At 44.6% G+C, this 27,517-nt stretch overlaps 1 protein-coding gene across 6 annotated transcripts in view; it reads left to right on the plus strand.

Annotated features, from left to right (window-relative positions):
- cep126 (centrosomal protein 126) overlaps positions 1 to 27,517 on the plus strand; it is a 101,245-nt gene that overhangs the window by 56,831 nt on the left and 16,897 nt on the right. For 4 of the 6 annotated variants that reach the window (XM_048533290.2, XM_048533291.2, XM_048533294.2 and 1 more), the window contains 2 exons: positions 6,604 to 6,765; positions 14,146 to 14,267. The exons of 1 other annotated variant lie outside the window; for it this stretch is intronic. In XM_048533290.2, coding sequence (XP_048389247.1) covers positions 6,604 to 6,765; positions 14,146 to 14,267 — 284 coding nt within the window. The remainder of the gene's footprint in view (positions 1 to 6,603; positions 6,766 to 14,145; positions 14,268 to 27,517) is intronic. One more of the 6 variants, XM_048533292.2, reaches the window with a different exon arrangement.

Here is a 27,517-nt window from a genome sequence, read left to right on the forward strand (position 1 = left end):
AGAATTTTCCATGATTAGTGGAAGGGGATCCGGGATATGCAGGATAATAAACATTGTTAGGATTCTAACATAATCCAGTCACTTATGACTTTCCTCAGGGGCCGGTTCCAAAACCAACACAGGACCAACTTTTATCTCTTAGAAAAACATTTGGAGCAACTAGAAAGGCAGTTCAGGCCCTTTTTGACTTCTAATCCCTTCTTTCTCAACAGCACCTTTGTTACCAACTGTGTCTGTTAAAATGATGTTGTCCAGAAGGATTTTGATACCTACCACACTCATGATGACCAGGTCACCATACTCAGCAAATTGTTTTAAATCTATGGAATCAGCAATTTTTTGAGAGTAGGTTTGTGGTTTCAAACCATCGGTAAACAAGAAGGCAGCTCACCACATATCTTTCAGGGGCAATTAGCAACGTTATATATATTACATTACCGGTTGCTATATTTGGGTGAGTTTACTGGTCTCATTGATGTTAGCGAATGGGTGAGTAAGTGAATCGTAGATATGATATGGTCAAGTTGGGAAAGGGCTGTTCTGGAGGGGCATTGTCAGGTCAGGGAGTGGACCAGGGGAGAGTGAGATCTGGTCAAGTGGTGAGCAGGCATGGTCAGGATAGTGTCAGATGGTCAAGGTACTTGGTTCAGTCAGGAGGAGCCAGTTCTTGTCCTGAATTGTCTGACCATGTTGGTGGGGTGTAGTCTGGTGCTCGAGGCATCTTTGGGGATAAATTGTGGAATTAACCAGGTATTAGAATGGGTTTAAGATAACAAAGTGTGAAGCTGGATGAACACAGCAGGCCAAGCAACATCTCAGGTCCTAAGATGCTGCTTTGCCTGCTGTGTACATCCAGCTTCACACTTTGTTATCTGGGATTCTCCAGCATCTGCAGTTCCCATTATCTCTGATTAGAATGGGTTTAATTGATCTCAAATTTCCTGACTAACTCTCCAGGAACTGTTTGAAGTCTCTGACTCTTACTCAGGATCAGAAACATTACCACAGGGTCTTGGGCAGCAAGGAACCAAACCATCAGAAGTTTAAATTTCCCAGGCAATTTCCACAGAGATGTACATCAGGACTTCTACAGGATCCTGGTGCACAACTTCATTTGTATGTCGGCAATTGTACTTATTTTAATCAACCTGTTTGTATATACAGTGACCCACCTCCGGGACAGGTGGCCCAACCTTCTGGTTCTGAAGAAGAGACACTAGCACTGCTCCTCAAGATTCTTGAAATGTCAGAGCTTGTAGAATTCGTCCCTTCACCTTTCACTGACACCACAAAGAAAGATGCTAAGTCATTACTGTTTTATTGATATGAAGTTTCTGTGTGCACATAATGGTGTGGTTGCCTACAAAACAGCATTGGTGTATTTCAAATGCTATACATGGAGTGATTCAAGAATTTCTGAGGATGTGAAAGGTGCCACATGAATACATATTTCTGTTCTTCGATAAATTGTCAAGAAAAATTGGAGGAATGATTTGGGATATCCATCAGTACTTACAAGTTCTTAACTTTATTAGGGAAGGAAGAAATAGTGGAGGAACCAAATAGATATTTTGCAAGTTTTCTCAGTGGTGGAGGAGGCATTGGCCTAGTGGTATTATCACTGGCCTCCAGAGACCCAGATAATGTTCTGGGATCCCAAGTTCAAATCCCACCATGGCAGATAGTGGACTTTAATTTCAGCATAATATCTAGAATTAAGAATCTATTGATTACCATCAGTCTATTGCAGATTGTCAGGAAAAACTCGTACACTAATGTCTTTCGGTTAGGGAAACTGCCATCCTTACCTGCTCTGGCCTACATGTGACTCCACACCCACAACAATGTGGTTGACTCTGGGCAATTAGGGATTGGCAATAAATGCTGCCTAGCCAGCAATGCCCTCATTTCACTAATGAAAAAAGATAGAATTGAACCTGTGTCCCCAGCACTGTGAGGCAGCTGTGCTAACCACTGATCCATCATGCTGGCCCATCTGTATCAATCCGTGCCATCATATAATTTATTTTTAAAGTTAGTTGTAACACATGAATATTGCACATAGTTGTAAATTTCTGGAATGTTGTAAAAAACTATAAACTGGTAGCTGATGGAGTGTCCTCATTAAGAGGTTCTACAATGCTGCTGCTGAGTCACACTGACTGATTTAATGTACAAGATGTAGATCCTGTCAGTGCACCCAAAGTAAACAGAACTGCCCTTCATTGTGGGAAAGGCTTGCTATTTGTGATTACCCAATTAGATATGCAGAACCTGAGGGCCTGGCCAATAATACAGCAGTGGCAGGGAGAAAGTTGGTGAGCATACCATCAGGTATGGTGATGAATGGTGTTGAAGGTCATTTTTAAACAGCAGCTGAACATGTATAACTTGTCCACAAGCTAGCAACAGCTGTTCCATAGTGTACAGAGCCACAACATCCTCTATGTGGCTTTCAAGCACGGTTTCTGCCCCAGATACTGAGCTATAATTGCTACAGTTGACTTCCAAAACTTTCTTTGACCTTAAACCTGAGCAGCCATTGCAACACACCATGTTCTGCAATGTCTCCCTTGATATTCTCCTTCAGGTTATCCAACAATGGTAGGAGGTGTTGTTCTCTGGAAACAGCCCTCAGGAGATTTTCTCACCTGGCCAAAGTGGCCAGTACGAGAATGTTGTGGAGATTAGCTGCTGTGGATTCCACAGACGTTCCTGCGTTCGATGTAAGAAAGAGAAAAATGATCTCCTCCACGCTGTATGGGTGACTGCAATAAGGGTATAAAAGTCTAGTTGCCATAGTTGCGGAGAACAGTAAGGGTGCTGTCTCATCAGAGAAAGATGACTGGTGATGAGTTTAACCTGAGGCTGCCAAGTAAGTTCGAGAAGCTGGGACCTTCATGTTAACCTCAGCCAGAGGTGGAAGTGGATTAACAGTGAAGTGGCTCCCATGAGAGCAATGAGCAATGTATCTGGTAAATCAGGTGGGACAATATGTTTTGAGCCTCAGCACCAGATGTAACATGAGTCCTGAATATAAATGAGCCACATAATGCAGACAATGTTATTCCAGTGGCATGAGAGTGCAAGTACTGACCACTAGCTAGAGAGGACCTGTTATTTGTTAGAGGAATGCAGATCGGGGGATTAGGTCTCATTGAGATCACATTAAATGAGAAACTTGCTCATTATAAAAAGGGATGGGTGGAGGAATGCCCTATATTTGCATCCTCATCCTTGCAGGCAAGAAAACAAGCATAGTCACAGCCAAGCCCGAAAGAAACCTGCTAAAGAGACAGAGGCAGACAGGGCAATATCTGGCAGAGATGCCAGAGGTTGCGCACAGCCATGCATTTGGTAGAGGAGATCATTGAAGCCATCTCTTCTGTCATGTAGGTTACCGTCAGGGTAGATCTCCCAAAACTTTAGCTGCCAGAGCATATTGCACAGAGGTGTGTCACATTCAACAGCCTGTCTCCAATAAAGTTGCAGAATTTGGAATCATGGTGAGAATAAATGTAGGATTTGAAATGGCACAAGTAGCATAAGCGTTCAATCATTCAACAGCTATCTCTAAATATATACTTTACCTGCTTCATTCATTTTTGGTGAGTAATCATATTGGTGAGGCTGACTTAGCCAGACAATGGTTTGTAATGGTTTTCATCCAAAGTGACAATTATTTATGAATGAAGAGGTGATGATAGTATTTCATTTATTAATGAGGGAAGTAATGGCATTTAAGTGTTTATTTCTGATTATATGTTTTGTACTTCTGATGTGTACATTGCTGGCAAACCAGTATTTGTAGTCCCTCCATAACTTCCTCTAAGAAAATGGTGTTTTGCATGTGGATCTGTTGTTGTCCTTGCACTGTGCTGCATGAAAGACTTATTCAGAATCTTGAGCCTGTGACAGTAAGGCATGGGGGACCCAGTTCCAAGTCAAGAAGGTGCATGGCTTCAGGAGTTTCTGCACATTGTAGAATGGTTCCCAAACTCCTGCAGCCTTTGCACATTTAGGTGTAGAGATCACACAACCTTGTGATGTTCTGGATGGAGGCTAGCAAAGTTGAGTGCAGACTTGTGTTGAAAATGTTTGAGAGTTAGTAACCATTGTGACTTGAGGGGCTTCACTCTGGCTTCAACAAGTGTGAATGAGTGCATCATGGATCTCCCTTGCATGTCTGTCCATCACTGGGGCATCTCTAACGTAGACACAGCATGCTTGCTGTCATGGCTATTTGCACCTTCCCCTCCTCATTCTTCAAGCAGGACTATGGCCCCTCTATTTCATTGGCTAGCAATTCCTCATCCCTCTCATGATCCCAGGTACCCTGTAAGACACATACAGCAGCATTGTTGATTAATACTAGTAGTGAAAACTTATTTCCTACAATCCGATGATCTGATCAAAACTTGTCCTTGTGCAGTCTTAGTAGGTGTAGTACCTCTCCTCCTCTGGACTTTATTGATTCCATACAGGTGCCATGAGCCATGTTTTTTAGTGGATAGCCCCACTCCCCTAGGATCCAACCCTGGATTCATGCAGGGGTCCGATTTAGCTATGGAACCAATGAGTATTGAAGAATGTAGGAATCATGAGAGCTGTCTGGGAACTGAGTGCACAATAAGAGTATTTGTTGTATGGTTACAATGCTGGAAATGCATGATGATGGACTGGAACTTCTTCTGGCTAATAAATGCCACTGGCTGTTTCTAGGGAGCTTTGGTCATCATGAGTGCAGCTTACAACCCTTTGCACTTTTGGGAAACCTGTTTTAGGCTAAAGCCCTCATCCTTGACAGCATAGTTCACATACTTGGTAGTGAATTAAATGAACCTTCAGTCTTTTTCAAAAAGGGCATTACTGACTTCCCGGATGCATATGTGAATGGATGGCTTTGAGGTGTCATATATGTTCCACCATCGGCCCCTTGAGTAATCTAGTGACATCAACATTAAATGCTGGAGTGACTGACATTAAACATAGAACATAGAACATACAGTGCAGAACAGGCCCTTCGGCCCTCGATGTTGCACCGACCTGTGAACTAATCTTACCCCCTTCCCCTAGACTATCCCATCATTATCTATATGCGTATTCCAAGGATTGTTTAAATGCCCCTAATGGGGCTGAGTTAACTACATTGGCAGGCAAGGCATTCCATGCCCTTACCATTCTCTGAGTAAAGAACCTGCCTCTGACATCTGTCTTAAATCTATCACCCCTCAATTTGTAGCTATGCCCCCTTGTACAAGCTGAAGTCATCATCCTCGGAAAAAGACTCTCACTGTCCACCCTATCTAATCCTCTGATCATCTTGTATGTCTCTATTAAATTCCCTCTTAGCTTCCTTCTCTCCAATGAGACCAGACCCAAGTCCCTCAGCCTTTCAAAGTGTTGTCATCCATTTCATTGGTCCATAGGTCTTCATAAATAAGCCAATGCAGGTCAGTGACTGGCTCCCCAGGCAGTCTCAGCCATCTCTAGCATTGCATCTTAGACATCTGCCATAATTGTTTTGAGTTTTCAAAGCTATCAGACCAATACTAATTATCTCATCGGTCCTTACTTGCCTGCCAATTGGCCTGAGAAACCTCACCCTTGGGTGCTTTACATCATTGACTTTCTGATCGTTGATACCATCTCCTCCCAGTTCCTATATTCCGGCTAAGCCTCCAAAGTTATAGATGAATTAGACCAGAAGCATTCAGAAGTGCTGTGTGGACAGAAGGCAGACAAGAATACATGACCACATTCCTGATCTTGCACATATATACTGTTGGGAGATGCTGTGCTTTCTTTTAATCAGATCATGGCCACCTCAAATCCAACTGTGGCCCTCAATCTCAACTGGTCTCTTGATACCTTAACATGACGTTGCTACAGGATCCTTCAACACACTTGCTGTCACCCTGGAGATGCCAACCCTCACATCCAGCATTTTTTAGTTGCTCCTGACCCACGCTTAAAACTCCCACCATCGCCCTCATCAACTGTCAGTCACACTTCAGTTTCTGTTTGTTATGTTCAACATGTTCCCCTTCACCTCTGTAATCTTCAAGCCTCTCTCCATTATTTTGACCTGTCCTCAGTACCTGTCAGCTCTCCCTCAGTGATCCCTTTCTTTCCCTGAATCTAACTTGGGCTGCCCTCAGTCAATCTTGACCTACCCTCTATCACCCATTCCCTCCCTCTGTCAGCCATAAGTTTCCTTATTTTAGCCAACACAGTCTCTCAGAGAACCACACAGTACAAGAAGTATCTCAACCTCCACTCCCTGTTCCAATGACTTCCACCACCCTGCCTAAACAAGGCTTATTTCAGAGACTTTTTCCTGACACCAGGAGCCTGATGCTTCATCTCCACCCCAATTAAGTTATCTTTCTGCTTATTTCCTGCCACCTTTGCAATCATTAAATTGCATCCCAAGTTTCAGAAGAATTATGTTGTTACCCAAGGTTTAAAGTTGACAGCAGTTTTACAGTTTCACAAGTAATTGAGTTATAAGAAAATAAATAAAGTGTAACGCTGGTCTTAAAGCAAGTAAAAATCAGGTCTGTGAAAACAGTGGTGCAAAATTTAAATTTCTTTTTTAAGGTGATGCTCGAAACTACTTATCATCTCGGAACAATGGGCATAAAACAAATTTGCAACATCATCGAACTAATGTTTCCCAGTTGAGTATTGATGGAAGCACCTTAATGAATGGCATGCGATCAGTTTCTAGAGGAGACCGATTACTTTCTGCTCCTTCAGTTGGTAAGAATATTTTAGCATAATATAAATACAAAGAGGGTTCATTAATAGGGATAACAAACTGTAGAGCTGGATGAACACAGCAGGCCAAGCAGCATCTTAGGGGCACAAATGCTGACGTTTCGTGCCTAGACCCTTCATCAGAAAAGGGGGAAGGGGAGAGGATTCTGATATCAATAGAGAGAGAGGGGGAGGCAGATCGAAGATGGATAGAGGAGAAGGCAGGTGGAGAGGAGACAGGTCAAAAAGGCGGGGATGAAGCCAGGAGAGGTGAGTGTAGGTGGGGAGGTAGGGAGGGGATAGGTCAGTCCGGAGAGGACGGACAAGTCATGGCGGGCGTGGGATGAGGTTAGTAGGTAGGAAATGGGTGTGCAGCTTGAGGTGGGTGGAGGGTATAGGTGAGAGGAAGAATAAGTTAGGGAGTCGGGGACGAGCTGGGCTGGTATTGGGATGCAGGGGAGATTTTGAACCTTGTGAAATCCACATTGATACCATTGGGCTGCCGGGTTCCCAAGCAGAATATGAGTTGCTGCTCCTGCAACCTTCAGGTGGCATCGTTGTGGCAATGCAGGAGGCCCAGGATGGACATGTTGTCTAAGGAATGGGAGGGGGGATTGAAATGGTTCGCGACTGGGAGGTGCAGTTGTTTATTGCGAACTAAGCGTAGGTGTTCTGCAAAGCGGTCCCCAAGCCTCCACTTGGTTTCCCCAATGTAGAGGAGGCCACAACAGGTACAGCGGATGCAGTATACCACATTGGCAGATATGCAGGTGAACGTGGAAATGTGGAAAGTCTTCTTAGGGCCTGGGATGGGGGTGAGGGAGGAGGTATGGGGGCAAGTGTAGCATTTCCTGGTTGCAGGGGCAAGTGTTGGGTGTGGTGGGGTTGGAGGGGAGTGTGGAGCGAACAAGGAAGTCACAGAGAGAGTGGTCCCTCCAGAAAGCAGACAAGGGTGGAGAGGGAAAAATCTCTTGGGTGGTGGGGTCGGATTGCAGATGGCGGAAGTCTCGGAGGATGATGCATTGGATCTGGATGTTGGTGGGGTGGTATGTGAGGACAAGGGGGATTCTCTTTTAGTGGTTGTTGTGGGGACAGGGTGTGAGGGATGAGTTGCGGGAAATGCGGGAGACACGGTCGAGGGCGTTCTCGACCACTGCAGGGCAGAAGTTACGGTCCTTGAAAAACGAGGACATCTGAGATGTATGGGAGTGGAATGCCTCATTCTGAGAACAGATGTGGCAGAGGCGAAGGAATTGGGAATAGGGGATGGAATTTTTGCAGGAAGGTGGGTGGGAGGAGGTGTATTCTAGGTAGCTGTGGGAGTCGGTGGGCTTGAAATGGATATCGGTTTCTAGGTGGTTGCCCAAGATGAAGATAGTGAGGTCCAGGAAGGTGAGAGAGGTGTTAGAGACAGTCCAGGTGAACTGAAGGTTGGGGTGGAAGGTGTTGGTGAAGTGGATGAACTGTTTGAGCTCCTTGTGAGAGCATGAGGCGGCACCGATACAGTCATCAATGTAACAGAGGAAGAGGTGGGGTTTGGGGCCTGTGTAGGTGCGGAAGAGGGATTGTTCCACATAACCCACAAAGAGGTAGGCATAGCTTGGGCCCATGCAAGTACCCATGGCCAGCTTGTTTGTCTGTAGGAAGTGGGAGGAATCTAAAGAGAAGTTGTTTAGGGTGAGGACGAGTTCGGCTAGGCGGATGAGAGTGTCGGTGGAGGGGGACTGATCAGTCCCGAGGGACAGGAAGAAGCGGAAGGCCTTTAGGCCATCTGCACAGGGAATGCAGGTTTATAGGGACTGGACATCCATTGTAAAATGAGGTGTTGCGGACCAGGGAATTGGAAGTTCTGGAGGAGGTAGAGGGCGTGGGTGGTGTCACAGACGTAGGTGGGGAGTTCCAGGACCAAGGGAGAGAAAATGATCTCCAGATAGGTGGAGATGAATTCGGTGGAACAGGAGCAGGTGGAGACAATGGGTCGACCAGGGCAGGTGGGTTTGTGGATTTTGGGAAGGAGATAGAAGTGGGTGGTGAGGGGTTGGGGAACAATGAGGTTGGAGGCTGTGGGTGGGGGGTCACCTGAAGTGATGAGGTTATGCACGGTTTGGGAGATGATGGTTTGGTGCTCGGGGATGAGGTCATAATCCAGGGGGCGGTAGGAGGAGCTGTCGGAGAGTTGGCGTCTGGCCTCAGCGGTGTAAGGGTCAGTGCGCCATACTACAACTGCGACTCCCTTGTCCGAGTCCCAGTCGCAAACCATTTCAACTCCCCCTCCCATTTCTTAAACGACATGTCCATCCTGGGCCTCCTGCATTGCCACAACGATGCCACCCGAAGGTTGCAGGAGCAGCAACTCATATTCTGCTTGGGAACCCTGCAGCCCAATGCTATCAATGGGGATTTCACAAGCTTCAAAATCTCCCCTGCCCTCACTGCATCATAAAACCAGCCCAGTTCTTCCCCTCCCCTCACTGCATCCCAAAACCAGCCCAGCCTGTCTCCGCCTCCCTAACCTGTTCTTCCTCTCACCCATCCCTTCCTCCCTCCTCAAGCCGCACTTCCATTCCCTACCTACCACCTCATCCCGCCTCCTTGACCTGTCCATCTTCCCTGGACTGACCTATCCCCTCCCTACCTCCCCACCTATACTCTCCTCCTCACCTATCTTCTTTTCTCTCCATCTTCGGTCCGCCTCCCCCTCTCTCCCTATTTATTCCAGAACCCTCACCCCATCCCCCTCTCTGATGAAGGGTCTAGGCCCGAAACGTCAGCTTTTGTGCTCCTGAGATGCTCCTTGGCCTGCTGTGTTCATCCAGCCCCACACTTCGTTATCTTGGATTCTCCAGCATCTGCAGTTCCCATTATCACTCAACTGCCCCCTCGTTATTTTTTGTCACCCACTGTATCCTTTCTGAAAACTCTATACCCAAGGATATTGAGCTGCCAGTTCTGCCCTTCCCTTAGCCAGGTTTCCAGCATTTTCTGTGCCCTTAGTTTACCTGACTTGATTATAATACTCGTTGCATTGAAGTACAACCAGCTCAATTCCATCAATTTCCTTAGCCGGATGCTTTTTAATCCTTGTTTCATTTGCCCTTCTGAGTCACTGACTACATCACTAACTAAAGTCCTGCCTCCTATTTCCAGATTTGAATCTGACTCATCTAAGCCTACCCTTTGGTTCTCACCCCCCCCCCCCCCAACCCCGCCGCCAGACTATGGTTAACAAAGGAAAATAAAGATAATATTAGATCTCATTGAACCAGGAAAACAGCCCCTAGTTGGGCAAAAAGGGTCAAGGCAGGTGGAAGCCTCCTGACATTTGGCTTTTCACCTCTTATGAGGAGAGGAGACTGATTCTGACTGTCCTGAATGGCTGACTGACTTTATTGAAGCCCCTGGACGGGATCAGAGACTGCCCTTGAATTATTTTCTGGGAACTCCATGGTCAAAAGCTATCACCCTTGACTTGATGGCCAACTGCTGACAACCATTATAGGCTTCCTGGCTTTGTGTCTGTGTTAAGAGATAAGTTAATATGAAAGTACAGTGCATTGTTAACTCTGGCAGTGGAAAAAACTCCATTTTAGGCAAGTTGAGACATATCTGGGATATTGGGAGCATCTAAGTAGGCTCTGTGTATGTGTTCAAAAAGCAGGTGAGCAGCCGTGAGCCGAAGCCAGGATCTTCCTATGAGCTGGTGTTTTGTTGCTGAGTACAAAGTGTTCTTGCAGTAGCTTTTCACCGCCAGTTATTGGTGTACTTCATTGGAATGCAGAATGAAGTGTAGAGGCAAAGTGTATGTGGACCAGAGATGTACCATGATGGTGCACAGAGAGAGACATGGAGCATGTCCTGAGAGTCTGTTGCCATGTGACCAACATGGAGGTCATTTGAAGCAAACAGCAAGATTTGTTTTAATGGCAAGTATACCCTCCCTTAAGTGAGGAGACCAAAACCATACAGTTTCCAGCTGTGATCTCGGCAAGGTTCTGTACAATTACAACAAGCTATCTTCACTTATGTTCTGAAATGCCCTTAAAATGAATACCAACATGTCATTTGGTCTATCAACCCCTCCCCATCTGCCAATGCTGGTATTCACTCAGAAGTGAACAGGTTTTCTGGAAACCATGGTAGGGCTTTTCATCGGCTTTCAGAGCTGGTGAGGATAGACCATTGTTTAAATGCATACTGCCTGACTAAGGGATCCAGAGAACCTCCTGAGAGCCAACTCCTTGCTCTTGCTTTTGGAACTTGTCCACCCCTCCCTTGCATCACCTACCCCATGGTCTCCATCCCACCATCATTCACCCTGTGGCCTCCATCCCTCAGCATTACGAGCGCCAGCCACCTCTTCCAGTGTTAGTGTTGCTGAACAATTAAAAGTCTGATTGACAGACAACTGTCAGCATATGGGTATCTGTTCCCTGAGTCTTTGATCATGGGGAAGGCTCACCCAGTGCCTAATTGGAACTTAATATGGTAGAATGTCCCAAAATGGTATGATGTAGGGCCCTCACCAGCTCTCCAGCCAGTGGGCAAGAGCCATCCTCATCAAATTTGTCCACTTCTTCAGTGTTTCTCTCTGAACAGATGCTGCCAGACTGGCTAAATACATTCGGAATTTTAGTTTTAAGTTACAGGTTTCCAGTTTCTTCAGTATTTGCTTTTGTTCTAACTTAAATTACCTTGTTAGCCACAGTTGGACCATTTTTCCATTTTTAATTTTGTTTCTTAAAGAAATTTATATTTATTCAAACTTATGAACCACCCAAATCATCCATTACACCTACTTGGTTTGCTATGTCCAGATTCAAGACCTTAATATCAAACTAAATCTGTCATGTTCAATATAAAATTCCTTCATACAATGACCACTGTCCTCTGGAAGGCTCCTTTATTACTAAGTTATTATTAATTAACCCTATCATTTTGCCTTATTCTAAATGTAAAATGCCTGTTCCCTAATTGGTTCCTGGACTCACTGATCTAGAAAACTATGTTACATGAACTCCTCCTACGTCCCAAACAACCATCAACAAGACACATGTCAGAAGTATGATGGAATGCTGTTCACTGCCTGGATGGGTACAGCCCCACCAATATTCAAGAAGCTCAACACAGAGGAAAAAGCAGCCCTCCTGGTCCACACCCATCCACCAATATAACTATTCACTTCCTGCACAATGGCAGCAGTATCAGCCATTGAAGAAATGCTCTGCAGCAATTTGCCAAGCATCTTTCAACAACATTTTCCAAGCCTGTAAGTTCTACAAAATATGATGGCAATAGCAGAAAATACATGTGAACACCAGTTCCTGTAACTTTCTTCCATCTCGCTCAGTATCCCAACATCACAATTATATTGTCCCTTCATTGGTACTAGGTCATAAACATGGAATTTCAACTTGAACAGCCTTTGGTTGTACTTACATAACTTCGGACTTTAAAGGCCCAAGACATCCCCATGGACAGTTAGGGACAGGCAACAAATACTGGCCTTGCAAATGAGGCTGACATCTCATGAAATATTTTTAAAAATTTTCTGCAAACTTAGTGTTGCCTCCACAGTATTTGGTTTTCACGCAATATGAAGATTAGTGACCATTCCTACTGTCCCTCTGTCCTAACACCTCCCCTATCACCCAAGAATGATTCCTGTGTTAATCCTGTCAAATATACATTTAGCTTTCTGATTTATTCTTTGCTTGAGACTAAAACTACGGTTAGAATCTTATAAACTACACTCATGTGTCTTCTGGCCTAATTATTTCTAGTTTCATTTAAAATGACTGTGTTTGATTTTCTCAGATTTCAGCTTTCTCTCTACTACCTTTTCCCATCATTTATTATCAAGTTATCATTAACAGACATCTCCAGCCTGCCTTTTCATTTTGTTTCTCCCTAAAAAGGAGGTTATTCCTTGTCTTTTTCCATTAGTTGCCTACCTTTCTCTGGATTTCTTAAGCCATGTATTTAACCATTTAACAAAGTGTGAAGCTGGATGAACACCGCAGGCCAAGCAGCATCTCGGGAGCACAAAAGCTGACGTTTCGGGTCTAAACCCTTCATCAGAGAGGGGGATGGGGAGAGGGTTCTGAAATAAATAGGGAGAGAGGGGGAGGTGGACTGAAGATGGAGAGACAAGATAGGTGGAGAGGAGAGTATAGGTGGGAGGTAGGGAGGAGATAGGTCAGTCCAGGGAGGACGGACAGGTCAAGGAGGCGAGATAAGGTTAGTAGGTAGGAAATGGAGGTGCGGCTTGAGGTGGGAGGAGGGGATAGGTGAGAGGAAGAACAGGTTCGGGAGGCGGGGCAAGCTGGGCTGGTTTTGGGATGCAATGGGGGAAGGGGAGATTTTGAAGCTTGTGAAGTCCACATTGATACCATTGGGCTGCACGGTTCCCAAGCGGAATACGAAACGTCAGCTTTTGTGCTCCTGAGATGCTGCTCGGCCTGCTGTGTTCATCCAGCTTCACACTTTGTTATCTTGGATTCTCCAGCATCTGCAGTTCCATTATCTCTCATCACTATTTAACCATTTAATTCATTTGTCCTTGTGCCACTTTGCACCAGACACCCAGAGATGAAGAATAAAATGCCATAAAATATGAACTTAACAATGAACGATCTGTCACAGCTTTAGTAAAAGCTCTGCCAAAACTATCGGAAATTGGCGCATAGAGTGAAGTCGCTGAAAACACTAGGTTAAGTATATCAATCTTATGGACCAAATAAATTGATCCAAATGATATGGGATAATGATGTAAATACTTTAAAAAATCACAAAGATGCTTGGGAAAATTTCTGGTTTGACAGATTGTGTCCATTCAATATATTTGGTGTGACTGAGCTGCAAATTGATATTGGCTGGCATTCTGAAGACCTGCTGTTTCTCCAGTCAGCAAGCTATTATAAACTAAGGTGCACAATGATTAGGATTTCTTAAAATATGGAGTTGGAAAGGAAAATGTTGCATCCAATATTGCACAAAGAACTGTATCAGGATTAAAAATAATGAGATAAGACCTGAGAAATATGCTCATTTTGCTGTTTATCTTGAAAACATGGCAGTAAAATTTAACTTAAAGCAGTGCATTAGGAGAATTGATTGTATTGACCAGTCACTGGTTTTTGTTAGTGCACTTGTATATTATAGAATCATGCTAACTTTAAATTCAGTTCTAGAATATAGACCTAAAGATAAAACACTGCAATATCACTTGATGCAGAAAAAAATTGAGAAATGCTCTAACGTTCATAGTTATCATGCCAAATTTTTAGTGTACCAGAAAGTATCAAGCTGATGGATTGGGACATTTGGTGAAATATATCGTGTATTTTTCACTGTTAATTATTGTTGTATTTTTAATTCTTGAAGCATTTACAAGAAGAAATCATCCCACGGATACACATAGCAGTGGAATAAAATACAGAGCTCTTCTTGAGCAGAGAAGAATGAATATTGGTTCGACTACACATAAATCTGATCAAATAGGACAGGTACCTTTATAATGATACTGTACAAAAAATCTTCTTGAATATATCCCACTTTAATTAAAGGTGATCTAATGAGGTATCGTTTTGCCTGCAAAGTTTGGTTCTTCGGGAGGACTGTAAAACAAATACCACTCTGATGAAGGGTCTAGGCCCGAAACGTCAGCTTTTGTGCTCCTGAGATGCTGCTTGGCCTGCTGTGTTCATCCAGCCTCACATTTTATTATCTTGGAATTTCCAGCATCTGCAGTTCCCATTATCTCCTCACCACTTCCAAAGTACTGCTTTAACAATGTGATGGCAGCTTCTTCGCTGGCGAAGATCAGTTGGGAAGAGATTCGTCAGCGATTTTGTTGGCACGACCGTTGGTGGCTGTAGAGTCCTTTCCTGGACCTGCAGATTCTGGGGCACTGTGGGTAGGGGAATGCTCCGGACAGCGGGGCTTGAGGTGAGGGCTCCTTCCTGTGTCCCATCTGTCCTCTGCAGCTGCTCTCCTCGAACATTCAAACTGCTCCGTCACCGTCGTAGTTTCCTTCCGCCATGCATCCCTGTTAGAGGCCAGCTTTTGCCATTCTGTTGAGGCGATGCCGGCCTGAGACAGCTGTTGCTTCAGTTGGTCCTTGTAGCACTTGCGCGGAGCACCGCAGTTTCTTTTGCCATCGCAGAGTTCCCCGAAGAACGCTGTCTTGAGTATTCTGGTGTTGTCCATCCGCGATACGTGACCCAACCATCAAAATTGCTTCAGGAGAAGGGTCGCTTCGTTGCTGGGGAGCCGGGCCTTTTCCAGCACTTGGTTGTTAGAGATGCGGTCCTGCCAGGTGATGCCCAATATAGAGCGCAGGCAACCTTGGTGGAATCATTCCAGCAGCTGCATCTGTTTCCAATACAGAACCCAGGCCTCGGAGCCGTAGAGCGGTGTGATGATGACCGCAGCCTTGTAAACCTGGATTTTCGTCGACATGCTTATCGAGTGGTTTCCCCATACACGCTTCCGCAGTCGCCCAAAGGCGCTACTTGCTTTCGCAAGGCGATTGTCGATGTCTCCTGTGACTGTAGCATCGTTGGAGGTTATGCTTCCCAGGTACGTGAAGCGTTTGACCGTGTTGAGGGGGTGGCCATCGATCGAGATTCGAAATGGCTTGTATGCGCTGCAAGGTGGCTTCTGGTACAGGATCTCCGTCTTCTTCAGATTGATCGCTAGCCCGAAAGCCTTTGCAGCTTCGGAGAAGTGTGTCACTGCAGTCTGTAGCACATCTTCTGTGTGTGTGAGTAGAGCGCAGTTGTCTGCATACAGCAGCTCCATGATGGGTTCCCGTGTTGTCTTCGCGCGAGCGAGGAAGCGACGCAGATTGAAGATATTGCTGTCCAGGCGGAAGCGAATGTAGGTGCTGTTCGTGATGCCCTCCTTTGCTTCCTGCAGCATCATGTTGAAGAAGATGGTGAAGAGCGTTAGTGCCAAGACGCAGCCCTGCTTCACGCCGTTGCTGATGGGGAGCGGGTGTGATAGGTCACCGTTGTATTTCACCCTGCCGCTCTGACCTTCATGAAGTTGCTGTAGGATGGTTAAGAACTTAGGAGGGCATCCGAACTTCCCCAGGATTTTCCATAGACCGTCGCAGCAGTATCGAAGGCTTTGGTGAGGCCAATGAATGCCGCGTACAGTCCAAAGTTCTGCTCACGGCATTTCTCCTGAAGTTGACGTAGTGCGAAGATCATGCCAGATGTGCCTCTGTTCACTCTGAAACCACATTGACTTTCTGTCAGGTTGTCCTCCGCAATGGTGGGAATCAGTCTGTCCAAGAGGATTCTGGAGAGAATCTTCCCGGCCATAGACAGCGGAGTGACACCTCTGTAGTTCAAACAGTCCGATTTCTCACCCTTGTTCTTATACAGGGGGACTATCACAGAGTCACGTAGATCAGCTGGCACCTCACCTTGTTCCCAACAGAGTGCAAATAGGTTGGTGAGTTCGTTCAGGAGCGAAGCTCCTCCTAATTTGTATACTTCTGCAGGGATTCCGTCAATACTGGGGGCTTTGTGGAGTTTCAGCTTAGAGATGGCAGATTGAACCTCATCCAGCATTGGTGGACGGTCAAGTTCGGATCTGATATCCTGCTGCGGGATTCTCTCGATGAACGCTGTTTGTACTCGGTGATTGTCCGTGAAAAGGTTCTCATAGTGTTCTGTCCATTGCTCCATAATGGCTTCTTTGTCAGTAGTCAAACTGGCACCGTCAGCAGAGCGCAAAGGGGCCTGAAGTTGGCGGGTCGGTCCATACATCGTGTGCAGAGACTCATAAAAAGCTCTGGTGTTTCCAGTGTCTGCATACTGCTGTGTTTGTTCTGCCAGTTTTGACCACCAGTCGTTTTGCATCATTCTGAGGTTAGCTTGCAGGGTGCTGCATGCAGCTCTGTATTCTGCTTTGGCTGTTTTGTCGTCAGATCTGGAGAGCAAGGTCTGATGGGCAGAGTGTTTCTTCTGGAGGAGAGTCTGTATCTCAGTGTCATTTTTGTCAAACCAGTCTCTGTTCCTCCTAGAGGTGTATCCAGCTACCTGAACAGCTGTATCTCGCATTGCGGACTTCAGGTGATCCCATGTCTTTCCTGTGTTGCCATCTGTGTCCAATGAGTCCTTGGATTTCAGTCTCTCCTCTAGCTTGGACTGGAATTCATCATGAAGATTGTGGAGCTTGTTTACGTTGATTTTCTTGGAACATGGTCCCCTCTCCTTTGTCACTGGCTTGACTACTAGTCTTACTTTCATCCGTACCAGCCTATGGTCCATGTAGCAGCCCGCACTCAGCATAGCCTTGGTCTGTAGGACGTCCGACCTATCCCTTTGGCACACTAGGACGTAGTCCAGGAGGTGCCACTGTTTGAATCGGGGATGCTTCCAAGTCGTCTTGAATCTTGCTTTCTGTTGGGACAGTGTGTTTGTTACCACCAGCCCGAGTTCTGTACAGAGCTCCAGAAGCAGCCTCCCATTGTCGTTACAGCTTCCAATGCCATGCCGACCCAGGACTCCAGGCCATGCCTCTGAGTCGTTGCCCACCCTCGCATTGAAGTTGCCTAGGACGATGAGTTTGTCTTTCGTGCTGACTTTCAGGAGGAGAAATTTGAGCTGGTCGTAGAAGGCTTCTCTGACTGTGGGCTCAGTTTGCAGTGTGGGGGCGTAGATGCTCACAAGAGTGGCAAACTGGTTGGCTTGTAGTGGGAGTCACAGGGTCATGAGGCAATCAGATTGGCCGATTGGTAGACTTTGGAGCTTGTCGGCGATTGTCTTCTTGATCATGAAACCTACTCCTGAGAGTCTGTTGTCGGTGCTGCTTCTGCCAGACCAGAACAGAGTGTAGCCTGCACCATGTTCTACCAACGAACCTTGGTCTGCGAAATGGACTTCACTGAGAGCAGCGATATCGATGTTCAGCCGGGACAGTTCGCGTGTGACGAGGACCGATCGTCTTTGCGGGCATTCGTTTGCTGGCAAGTCTTGCATTGTGCGTATGTTCCAGCAGGCTAGCTTGAGGTTTGTTGAGTGTTTAGATTTAATCTGTTTGATCTTACCGCTTGAGGGAGATGCTCGTTGGCCGCGGCAAACCAACCAGGTGATGATAAGGCAAGTTTTCTTTGAACTGCCTTTTCTAGGTCCATCTCTGTTCAGAGCAAGCAGTGCTGTCCCTGAAGAGGGCTGCTTGGTCACTCAGAGGGCTGCCGAATGCTGTTGTTGCCTCGAGTCAACAGACAGACGACCCATTGGTCTGAGCCGCCTACATGCAGATTTGAGACTGCGGCTTCTAGTGTCATCTAACACCTGCCGGTACGCCCCTCCTCCAAAGCTGTAGGACTTTTCTTCCCACCTGCGTGGCGTAGTTTTATCGTGACAGTTGGTACGCGCGAACCGACACCACTCTTCAGGCCAGGGGACGTTACACAATGGCACAGCAAGCTGAGACGACTGCGGTGGCCGCGAGGCTGTAGGTTGAAATTCAAAGTTTTCCTTCTCCTAGAGGGACTGCCTGCCAAGGCTGACGAGTTCTCTCAATCCGGGTTTGGAGTCAGAGTTGCCCTTCTCCTAGGCTGGACTGCTCCACTTTGGTCGACATGGTTATTTTTGTTGTTGTTGCTGGTTTCAATGGTGTATGTCAGCAAACAACAAAATACGCCACTGCAGTATCTTCCAGCTGCTGGGGATCCATCTTCGCGTCCACCGGAGGCCTCTCCTTCGGCTGACTGCTGTCGTTGCTACGGCGCGCAGTCCCACTCGCAGCTTCCGAGAGTCCGGCCCCCTGCAAATCTTTTTGTAATTTAAGGAGATCTTCATTTTCTGCATCAGTAGATAATGCAGCTTCTGTTTGTTGAAGTTGTGCCTTATAACTGACCAGCTGCTTTGCCAGCTCATCTGACATGATCTCTCGGTCTCGGTGCAGGCCCGGGGCCTCGCAGCAGTTTTCAGAAACTCCGAGAAAGCGACTGGATCCTGCCACCCACTAGTTCCGGTCCCCAGCAGCCACTTCCGCGCCCTGCGTCACATCTGCAGGAAGGGGCAGGGACAATCTCCAGGGAGCTTTAACAATATTAACAATGAAACTGATGACAATTAACATAATAAAGGAAAAGATAGCAATTTACTTTGTAATTTTTCTGCCCCAACTGTGTGTACAGAAAGAAACAGGCTGTCATTACTCCCAGCTCTTCTCAGTCTTAAGCCTTGATACCAAAATTGAGAAAATATAGTTATTAAGAGATTGAATTTATGCCCAATGGTTTGGGAAGAATGAATATATTGAATAGACGTATCTATTATATATCAATTATATGTTTATAAATATATTTGTCTGTCAATAAAACTGTGAAACAAAACCTTCAATTTTAAAGTTAATACATCAAGAGACATGGAGGGAAATTTATTTCAGGAATATATATTTATAGGAGCAGATGCCAGTATCCCTGACATTCAAAGGAGATTAGTGTTGTGTCAGGGGCAGAAACTGACCAAAATCAGCATAACTAGAATAACCCAGAAAATAATGGCACTAAAGAGTAACATATTTTCAAAACCACATGCTTTCATTCCCAAGCAAGTAGGTGAAAATGTTGCAAATGTTCCAAATGTAAATCTCCTAATCCCTCCTCTATTCTGAAACCATTCCTTTAGATTCGAAATCAGTGCATGTCACTAAGCTGTTTAAGAAAAACGTAGTTTAAAACCAGGGAATTATAGACCAGTTAGCCTGTTGTCAAGGAATTGCTTAAACGTACAATTAATGATAGGGTGACTGAAATAAGAAAATGTCCATTTGAATCTGGAGAGTCCAAAACCAGGGTTCACAGTCTAATGGTGCAGGGTAAGTCAATTAGAAGTGAGATGAGGAGAAAGTTCTTCACCCAGAGAATGGTGAGCCTATGGAATTCTCTGCCACAGAAGAGGTTGAGACCAAATCATTGAATGTTTTCAAGATAGAGTTAAATATAGTTTTTTCGGTTAAAAGGATCAAAGTGTATAGGGAGGAAGTGGAACAGGATACTGAATAGGATGATTAGCCGTGATCATATTGAATGGGAGAGCAAACTCAAAGGACCAAATGGCCTACTCATGCTCTGATTTTCTAAGTTTCTATAATAAGAAATAACGAGCTTAATTTAAACACTGGAATATATGAAATAGGAGGAGTAGAGTTTACTTGGTCATTCACTGTAGTCATGGTTGATCTTCTGTCTCTACTCCACTTCCCACCCACTCCCCCATCCATTAATGTGCTTCAGAAAGTCTATCTTTTCCATCTTTGAATTAACCAAAATCTGAACATCCACAACTATCTGCGTAATGAAGTTTTCCCTCAGCTGAGTCCTGTAATATAAGGACCTTATCCTGAGACTGTGCCCCATGTTGCAGATTCCCCATACTGGGAAAAACAACATTCCTGCAGCAGTTCCTCAGCATTAAGTCCCAGGCCCGACCACTTTCATTGCTACTTAAAAGATCTTCTTTACTCTAGCATAAGTAGGGATGGCCAGTGATGATTGTATAATGTTCAGTACCATTCACAACTCCTCAGAAAGGAGAACCATCAGAGAGGAGATACGTAATGTATTGCTCCAACGTGGGAGAATCTAACTATACCTCTTGAAATTCAATGGTACTGCCATCTCTGAATCTCACATTATCAACAATTTCTGTTTACCATTGACCAGAATCTTAATTGGACTCACAATGTAAAGACTGTGGCTGCAAGAGCAGGTAACAGACTGGGAACTCAGTGCCAAGCAACTTATTTCCTTCCTCCTGAAAGTCTGCCCACTATCAAAAAGTGAATGTAAGCAGTCTGATGGAATGTTCTTCACTTGCCTGGGTGACTTCTGCTCCAAGAACACACAAGCGGTTTCTTGCTATCCAAAACAAAGAGCCCCACTTGATTGCCCCATTCACCACCTTAAATATTGACATCCTCCACCAGCAGCTCACAGTAGCAGCAGTGTGTGCCATCTACAAAATAACTGCAGCATCTCATCAAAACTTCTTCAACTGCACCTTCCAAAACTACAACCATACCACCTAGGAGAGCAAGGGCAGCAGATAGTCTGCACGTTCTCCCGTGTACATAAAACAAGCAGTGGGGAACATATGTAAAAATTGGGGTCAAGAATAGACCAATCAATCCCTCTAACCTGCATCATTGTTCAATAAATTCATAGCTAATTGAGGCCACATTCCTCAATTCCACATTCCTGCTTACCCCTGATAACCAGTGACTTCTTTGTTAGTCAAGAACAATACAGCACAGGAACAGGCCATTCTGCCCTCCAAGCCTGCATGACCACATTTTGCCCTTCCATACTAAAACTGTCGTCACCTACAGGATCCATATCCCTCTATTCCCTTCCTATTCGTGTATTCACCCAGGTGCTTCTTCAATGGTGCTATTGTGTCTGCTTCCACCAGCTCCTCTGGCAGTGTGTTCCAGGTACTCACCACCCTTTGTGTGAAAAACTTGTCTGTCACATCTGTTTTAAATTTCCCCCCTCATGTCCCCTAATTGACCCCTCCACCCTGAGGAAGAGCCTCACACTTTCCACTCTATCCATGCCATTCACAATCTTATAAACTTCTATCAGGTCACCCATCAACCACATGCGTTCCAGTGAAAACAAACCCAGTCTATCCATAAGACCACAAGACCATAAGACATAGGAGTGGAAGTAAGGCCATTCTGCCCATCAAGTCCACTCCGCCATTTATACAATCTTTCTTTTTAGCTAAAATCTCCATATTAGGCAACATCCTGGTAAACCTTTTCTGTACCCTCTCCAAAGCATCTACATCCTTCTGGTACTGTAAGCACATTCCAAGTGTGGCCTAACTAAAGTTCTGTAAAGCTGCAGGATAATTTGTCTACCCTTACACTCAGTGCCCCTTCCAATGAAGGCAAGCATGCCATAGGCTTTTTTTACTGCCTTATCTACCTGTGCTGTCACTGTCAGTGATCTATCGACCTGCATACCCAGATCCCTCTGCACATCAATACTCCTAAGGGTTCTGCCATTCATCGTATAATTTCAACCTACACTTGACCTTCAGAATGGAAGCTATTTACCTTTGCTTTAAAAGTATTCTGTGACTCCCACCTCTGTCATTTCTGGGGAAGAGAGTTCTAAAGACTCACTGAGATAGGAAGATCTTTGCTGTCCATAGAAATCAAGGGATATGAGGAGCAGGCAGAAGTTTGAAGCCAGTAATCATATTAAATGGCAGAGCAAACTCTCCATACTGTATGTTCTACCCATATGTCCTTATAAGGTACAATGTAATGGGCCTTTCGGCACAGTTAAAGCCCAAGGGCAAGAGCAGAATGGACATGGCATCGACCTAAGTGGCAGGAAACTACACTGTTGGCAGGGGGTGGGGTGAGGAATTGGTGGAGGTGTGGAGGGGAGGGTTGCTTAACAGATGCAAGATTAGTTTTCCCAAGTTGGTGTTAGGATCAATGCTTTTATTGGTCTATTTAGTGACCCAAACTTGTTGGATCCAAGGCGCAATCTCATACTTTGCAGATAACACAAAACTTGTAAGTAGACATTCTTGTGAACTTTTTGGATATAAGTGGAATCTGTCAGTAGAACGTGCACAAATCATTGTAGGTGTCAGGGCAATTTTGACAAAATGGTTAAGAATGCATATGCAGTCTTCGGCTTTATAAGTAGTGGCAATCTATGAGCCTTTATAACATGGGAACTGAGTGGTTTTGTGGTAAAATCCTAAATGTTGGCCAAGCTGGTGATGCCTTTATCCAATGAATTAAAAGATATACAGGTTCCTGTAGAGCTGACGATCTGCATCTCAGAGTGTTAAAGTGGTGTCTTTCAAGATTCATTAATGGTAAACTTTCACAATTCTTTAGAGTCCTGAATCATCCCTACAGTTTGGAAAGTGACAAATGTAACCCCAACTATTTAAGAAAAAGAGGAAAAAAGAACAAGATTGATTGTTCAAAAAGGGAATAGGGATAACTCTGGAAATTACAGGCCAGTTAGTCTTACATCAGTGGTGGGCAAATGATTGGAAAGGGCTCTGAGAGATAGGATGTATGATCACTTGAATGGGCACAGTTTGATTCGTGATAGTCAGCATGGATTTGTGAGGGGTAGATCATGCCTCACAAACCTTGTTGAATTCTTTGAAGAGGTGACCAAACACGTGGATGAAGGTAGAGCAGTGGATGTGGTATACATGGATTTAAGTAAGGCGTTTGATAAGGTTCCCCATGGTAGGCTCATGCACACCATAAGGATGCATGGGATGGGGGAAATGTGGCAGATTGGATTCAGAATTGACTGACCATTAGAAGACAAAGAGTGGTAGTGGATGGAAAATATTCAACATGGTGCTCAGTTACGAGTAGTGTACCACAGGGATCTGGGTCCTCTTCTATTTGTGATTTTTGTAAATGATTTGGATGTAGGAGTGGAAGGGTGGATTAGTAAATTCACGGACAATACGAAGGTGGGTTGAGTTGTGGATAGTGCAGAGAGCTGTTCTAAATTACAAAGGTTCATTGACTGGATGCAGAGCTGGGCTGAGAAGTAGCAGATGGAGTTTAACCCTGAAAAGTGTGAGGCGATTCATTTTGGAAGGACAAACTCGAAAGCAGAATACAGGATTAATGGAAAGATTATTGGCAGTGTGGAGGAGCAGAGGGATCTTAGGGTTCATGTCCACAGTTCCCTAAAAGCTGCCACCCAGGTAGATAGAGTTGTTAAGAAAGCGTATGGTGTGTTAGCTTTCATTGATAGAGGGATTGAGTTCAAGAGCCGTGAAGTTGTGCTTCAGCTATACAAAACCCTGGTTCGGTCACATCTGGAGTATTGTGACCAGTTCTGGTTGCCTCATTACAGGAAAGATGTGAAAGACATGCAGAGGAGATTTACCAGGACGTTGCCTGGAATGGAGGGAAGGTCTTACGAGGAAAGGTTGAGAGAGCTAGGGCTCTTCTGTTTAGAAGCACAAAGGATGAGAGGTGACTTGATAGAGGTGTACAAAATGATCAGAGCTATGGACAGAGTAGACAGCCAGAGACTTTTTCCTAGGATGGAGGTAGGTATTAGGAGGGGGCATAGTTTTAAAGTGAGTGGAGGTAGATATAGGGGAGATGTCAGAGGTAGGTTCTTTACTCAGAGAGTGGTAGGGGCGTGGAATGCATTGCCGGAGAGGGTAGTGGAGTCGGCATCATTCGGTGCATTTAAGCGACTATTAGATAACATAAGGTAGGGGCGGAGGTTAGATAGACTTTAAGTTTAGGGTAAAAATTCGGCACAACATCATGGGCTGAAGGGCCTGTACTGTGCTGTATTGTTCTATGTTCTATGTTCAATGTTAACCTACAGTCTGTTAGCCTGAAAATAGTCATAGGAAGAATGCTAGAATCTTTATTAAGGGATCCAATAAAAGACTACTTTAAAAATAATGATAAGATTGAGCAGAGTCAATATGGATTTATAAAAGAGAATTCGTGTTTGACAAGCCTTTTAGAGTTTTATTAAGGATGCTACTAGCAAAACAAGTAAAGGTGTACTGGTGGATATGGTATATTTATATTTTCACAGGGTTTTCAATAAGGCCCTAAATGAGAGATTACTAAACAAACTTAAAATATTGGATGGCTGAAATATACAGGCATGAATTGAGAACTGGTTAACAGACAAAAACCAGACAGTAAGAATAAATGGATAATTTTCAGACTGGCAGCCTGTGACCAATGGAGTACAATGGTGTTTGGGCTCCGTCTGTTCACAGCATATATCAGTGGTTTGGTGTGCAAACTTAATGCAATATTCTCAAGTGTGCAGAGGACACAAAAGTACGTGAGAGTGGGAATCATGAGGAGAATGCAAAGATTCTTCAGGGAGATTTGGAGAAGCTAAGTGACCAATAAAAGAATTTGGCAGAAGGAATACATTGTGGAGAAATGTAAGGTTATCCACTTTGGCAGAAATGTACAGTTTTTTTTAATGTGAAGTGTTGAGCTTCAAAGGGATTTAATAAAAACCAAAAGAACTGTGGATGCTGTAAATCAGGAACAAAAACAGAAGTTGCTGGAAAATCTCAGCAGGTCCGGCAGCATCTGTGAAGGAAAACATCAGAGTTAGCGTTTCGGGTCCGGTGGCCCTTCCTCAGAACTGGGAGGAAGGGTCACTGGATCCAAAACATTAACTCTGATTATTTTTCTTCACAGATGTTGCCATACCTGCTGAGCTTTTCCAGCAACTTCTGTTTTTATTCCTTTCAAAGGAATTTGGCTAGGCTTTTTCTTGAATCACTGGAATTTAGCATGTAGGTTACAGCAAGCTTATAAGAGGATAAACGATATGTTGGCCTTCATAACAAGAGAAGTGGAGCATAGCAGTAAAGTTGTCTTAATGCATTTAAATAGAGCCTTCATGAGACCACACTAAATAAATCATGCGCCATTTTGATCACCATACATAAGGAAAGACATGCTTGTCACAGAAGTAATGCAGTAAAAGTTCATCCTAGGAATCGAGAGTTCTTTGAGGAACAATTAATAAACTGGCCTGTATTCTCTAGGTTTTAGAAGAATGAGAGGTGATCTTATTCAAACACACAAAATTCTGTTCTGAAGAGTCATGCTAGAGTCAAAACATTAACACTGTTTCTTTATCCAAGATGCTACCAGACCAGCTGAGTTTCTCCAGTATTCTTTGTGTTTGAAACAAAATTCTTACATGAGCAGGGAAGATACAGGATGGCCAAGGGTCACGGGAGATGCAGTTCTCCGAATAAGGGTCATCACTTAAAACTGAGATGAGGGGAAATCTTTTCACTCAGAGGGCAGTGAATCTTTGGAACTTTCTGTCCCAGGGGACTGTGGAGGCTCAGTTGTTTGGTATGTTCAAGATTGAGATGGAACTAATTGAACAGCTCTGGCAGAGACAGAGTCAATGCAATGGGTCAAATGGCCTCTTTCCGCACTGTTTTCATTCTGTAATTGATGTTGTATCTCCCCGGGTGTTTGTGTGTTGCCCCTTTTATGGTCTGCCTTTGTTGTTTCAATTGTTTACTCCAGTTAATTGTGTGTGTACGCTGTCTGCTTTCATTCTCTTTCAACATTTCCACCAGAGATTTTTTTTTAATTAATTAAATGGCTTAGCAAGTCATTTCAATGGGGAGTTAAGTGTCAACCACATTGTTGTGCTCCTAGAGTAACATCTTGGCTAAACCAACTAAAGACAGAAGATTTCCTATCCGAAAGGACATTAATGAACTAGATGGATTTTATCACAATGTGGTTGTTGCGTGATCTTTATAATGAGATGAGCATTTCATTCAATGTGTTAGTTTTCGAATCGTACAGCTGTACAGCATGGAAACAGACCCTTCAATCCAACGCATTCATGCCAACCTGATATCCTAAATAAATCAAGTCCCATCTACCAGCATTTTGCCCATATCCCTTGAAATCCTTCCAATTCAGAGACCCATCAAGATGCCTTTTAAATGTTGTAATTATACCAGCCTCCACCAGTTCCTCTGGCAGCTCATTCCACATACACGCCACCCTCTGCACAAAAAAGTTGCCCCTTAAGTCCCTTTTAGATCTTTTCCCCTCACCTTAAACTTATGCCCTCTAGTTTTTGACTCTTCACTCCAGGGAATTTACCCTATCCATCCCCTTCATGATTTTATAAACTTCGATAAGGTAACCCCTCAGCCTTTGATGCTCCAGGGAAAATAGCCTCAGCCTAGTCAGCCTCTTCCTTTAGCTTAAACCCTCCAACCTTAGCAACATCCTTGTAATTCTTTTCCGAATCCTTTAAAGTTTCACAACATATTTCCTATAGCAGGGTCACCAGAATTACACACAGTGGCCTAACCAATGTCCTATACAGCCTCAACATGAACCTCCCAACTCCTAAACTCAATGCAATGACCAATAAAGGCACACATACCAAACGCCTTCTTCACTGTCCCGTCTACCTGCAACTCCACTTTCAACTTGCCCTCCAAGGCCTCTTTGTTCAGCAACACTACCCAGGACCCTACCATTAAGTGTATAAACCCTGATCTGAGTTGCCTTTCCAAAACACAGCACGTCACATTTATTTAGATTAAACTCCATCTAGATCTCCTTGGCCCATTGGCCCATTTGATCCAGATCCCATTGTACTCTGACATAACCTTCTTCACTCTTCACTACACCTCCAATTTTGGTGTTGCCTGCAAACTTACTAACCATACCTCATATGTCCGCTTTCAAATCATTTATATAAATGATGAAAAACAGTAGACCTAGCACCAATCCTTGTGGCACACCACTGGTGACAGGCCTCCAGTCTGAAAACCAACCAGCATCACCATCTGTCTTCTACCTTTGAGCCATTCCTGTATCCAAATGGTTAGTTCTCCCTGTATTTCATGTGATCTAACCTTGCTGACCAGTCTCCTGTTAGGCACTTTGTCAAACACCTCACTGAAGTCCATATAGATCACGTGCACTGCTCTGGGCTCATCAGTCCACTTCGTTACTTCATCAAAATTTCAACCAAGTTAGTGTGACATGACTTCCCACACACAAAGCCATGTTGACTATTCCTAATCAGTCCTTGCCTTTCCAAATACATGTAAATCCTGTCCCTTAGGATTCTGTCCAACAACATTTTCAAAATTAATATCCCCCTGCTGCCTTCATGGGATTTTAACTCCTGTCTCCATAACATTATCTGGCTTCTTGGACTGAGTCCAAT

The sequence above is a fragment of the Stegostoma tigrinum genome, chromosome 6, assembly GCF_030684315.1.
Source record: "Stegostoma tigrinum isolate sSteTig4 chromosome 6, sSteTig4.hap1, whole genome shotgun sequence".
NCBI lineage: Eukaryota > Metazoa > Chordata > Chondrichthyes > Orectolobiformes > Stegostomatidae > Stegostoma > Stegostoma tigrinum.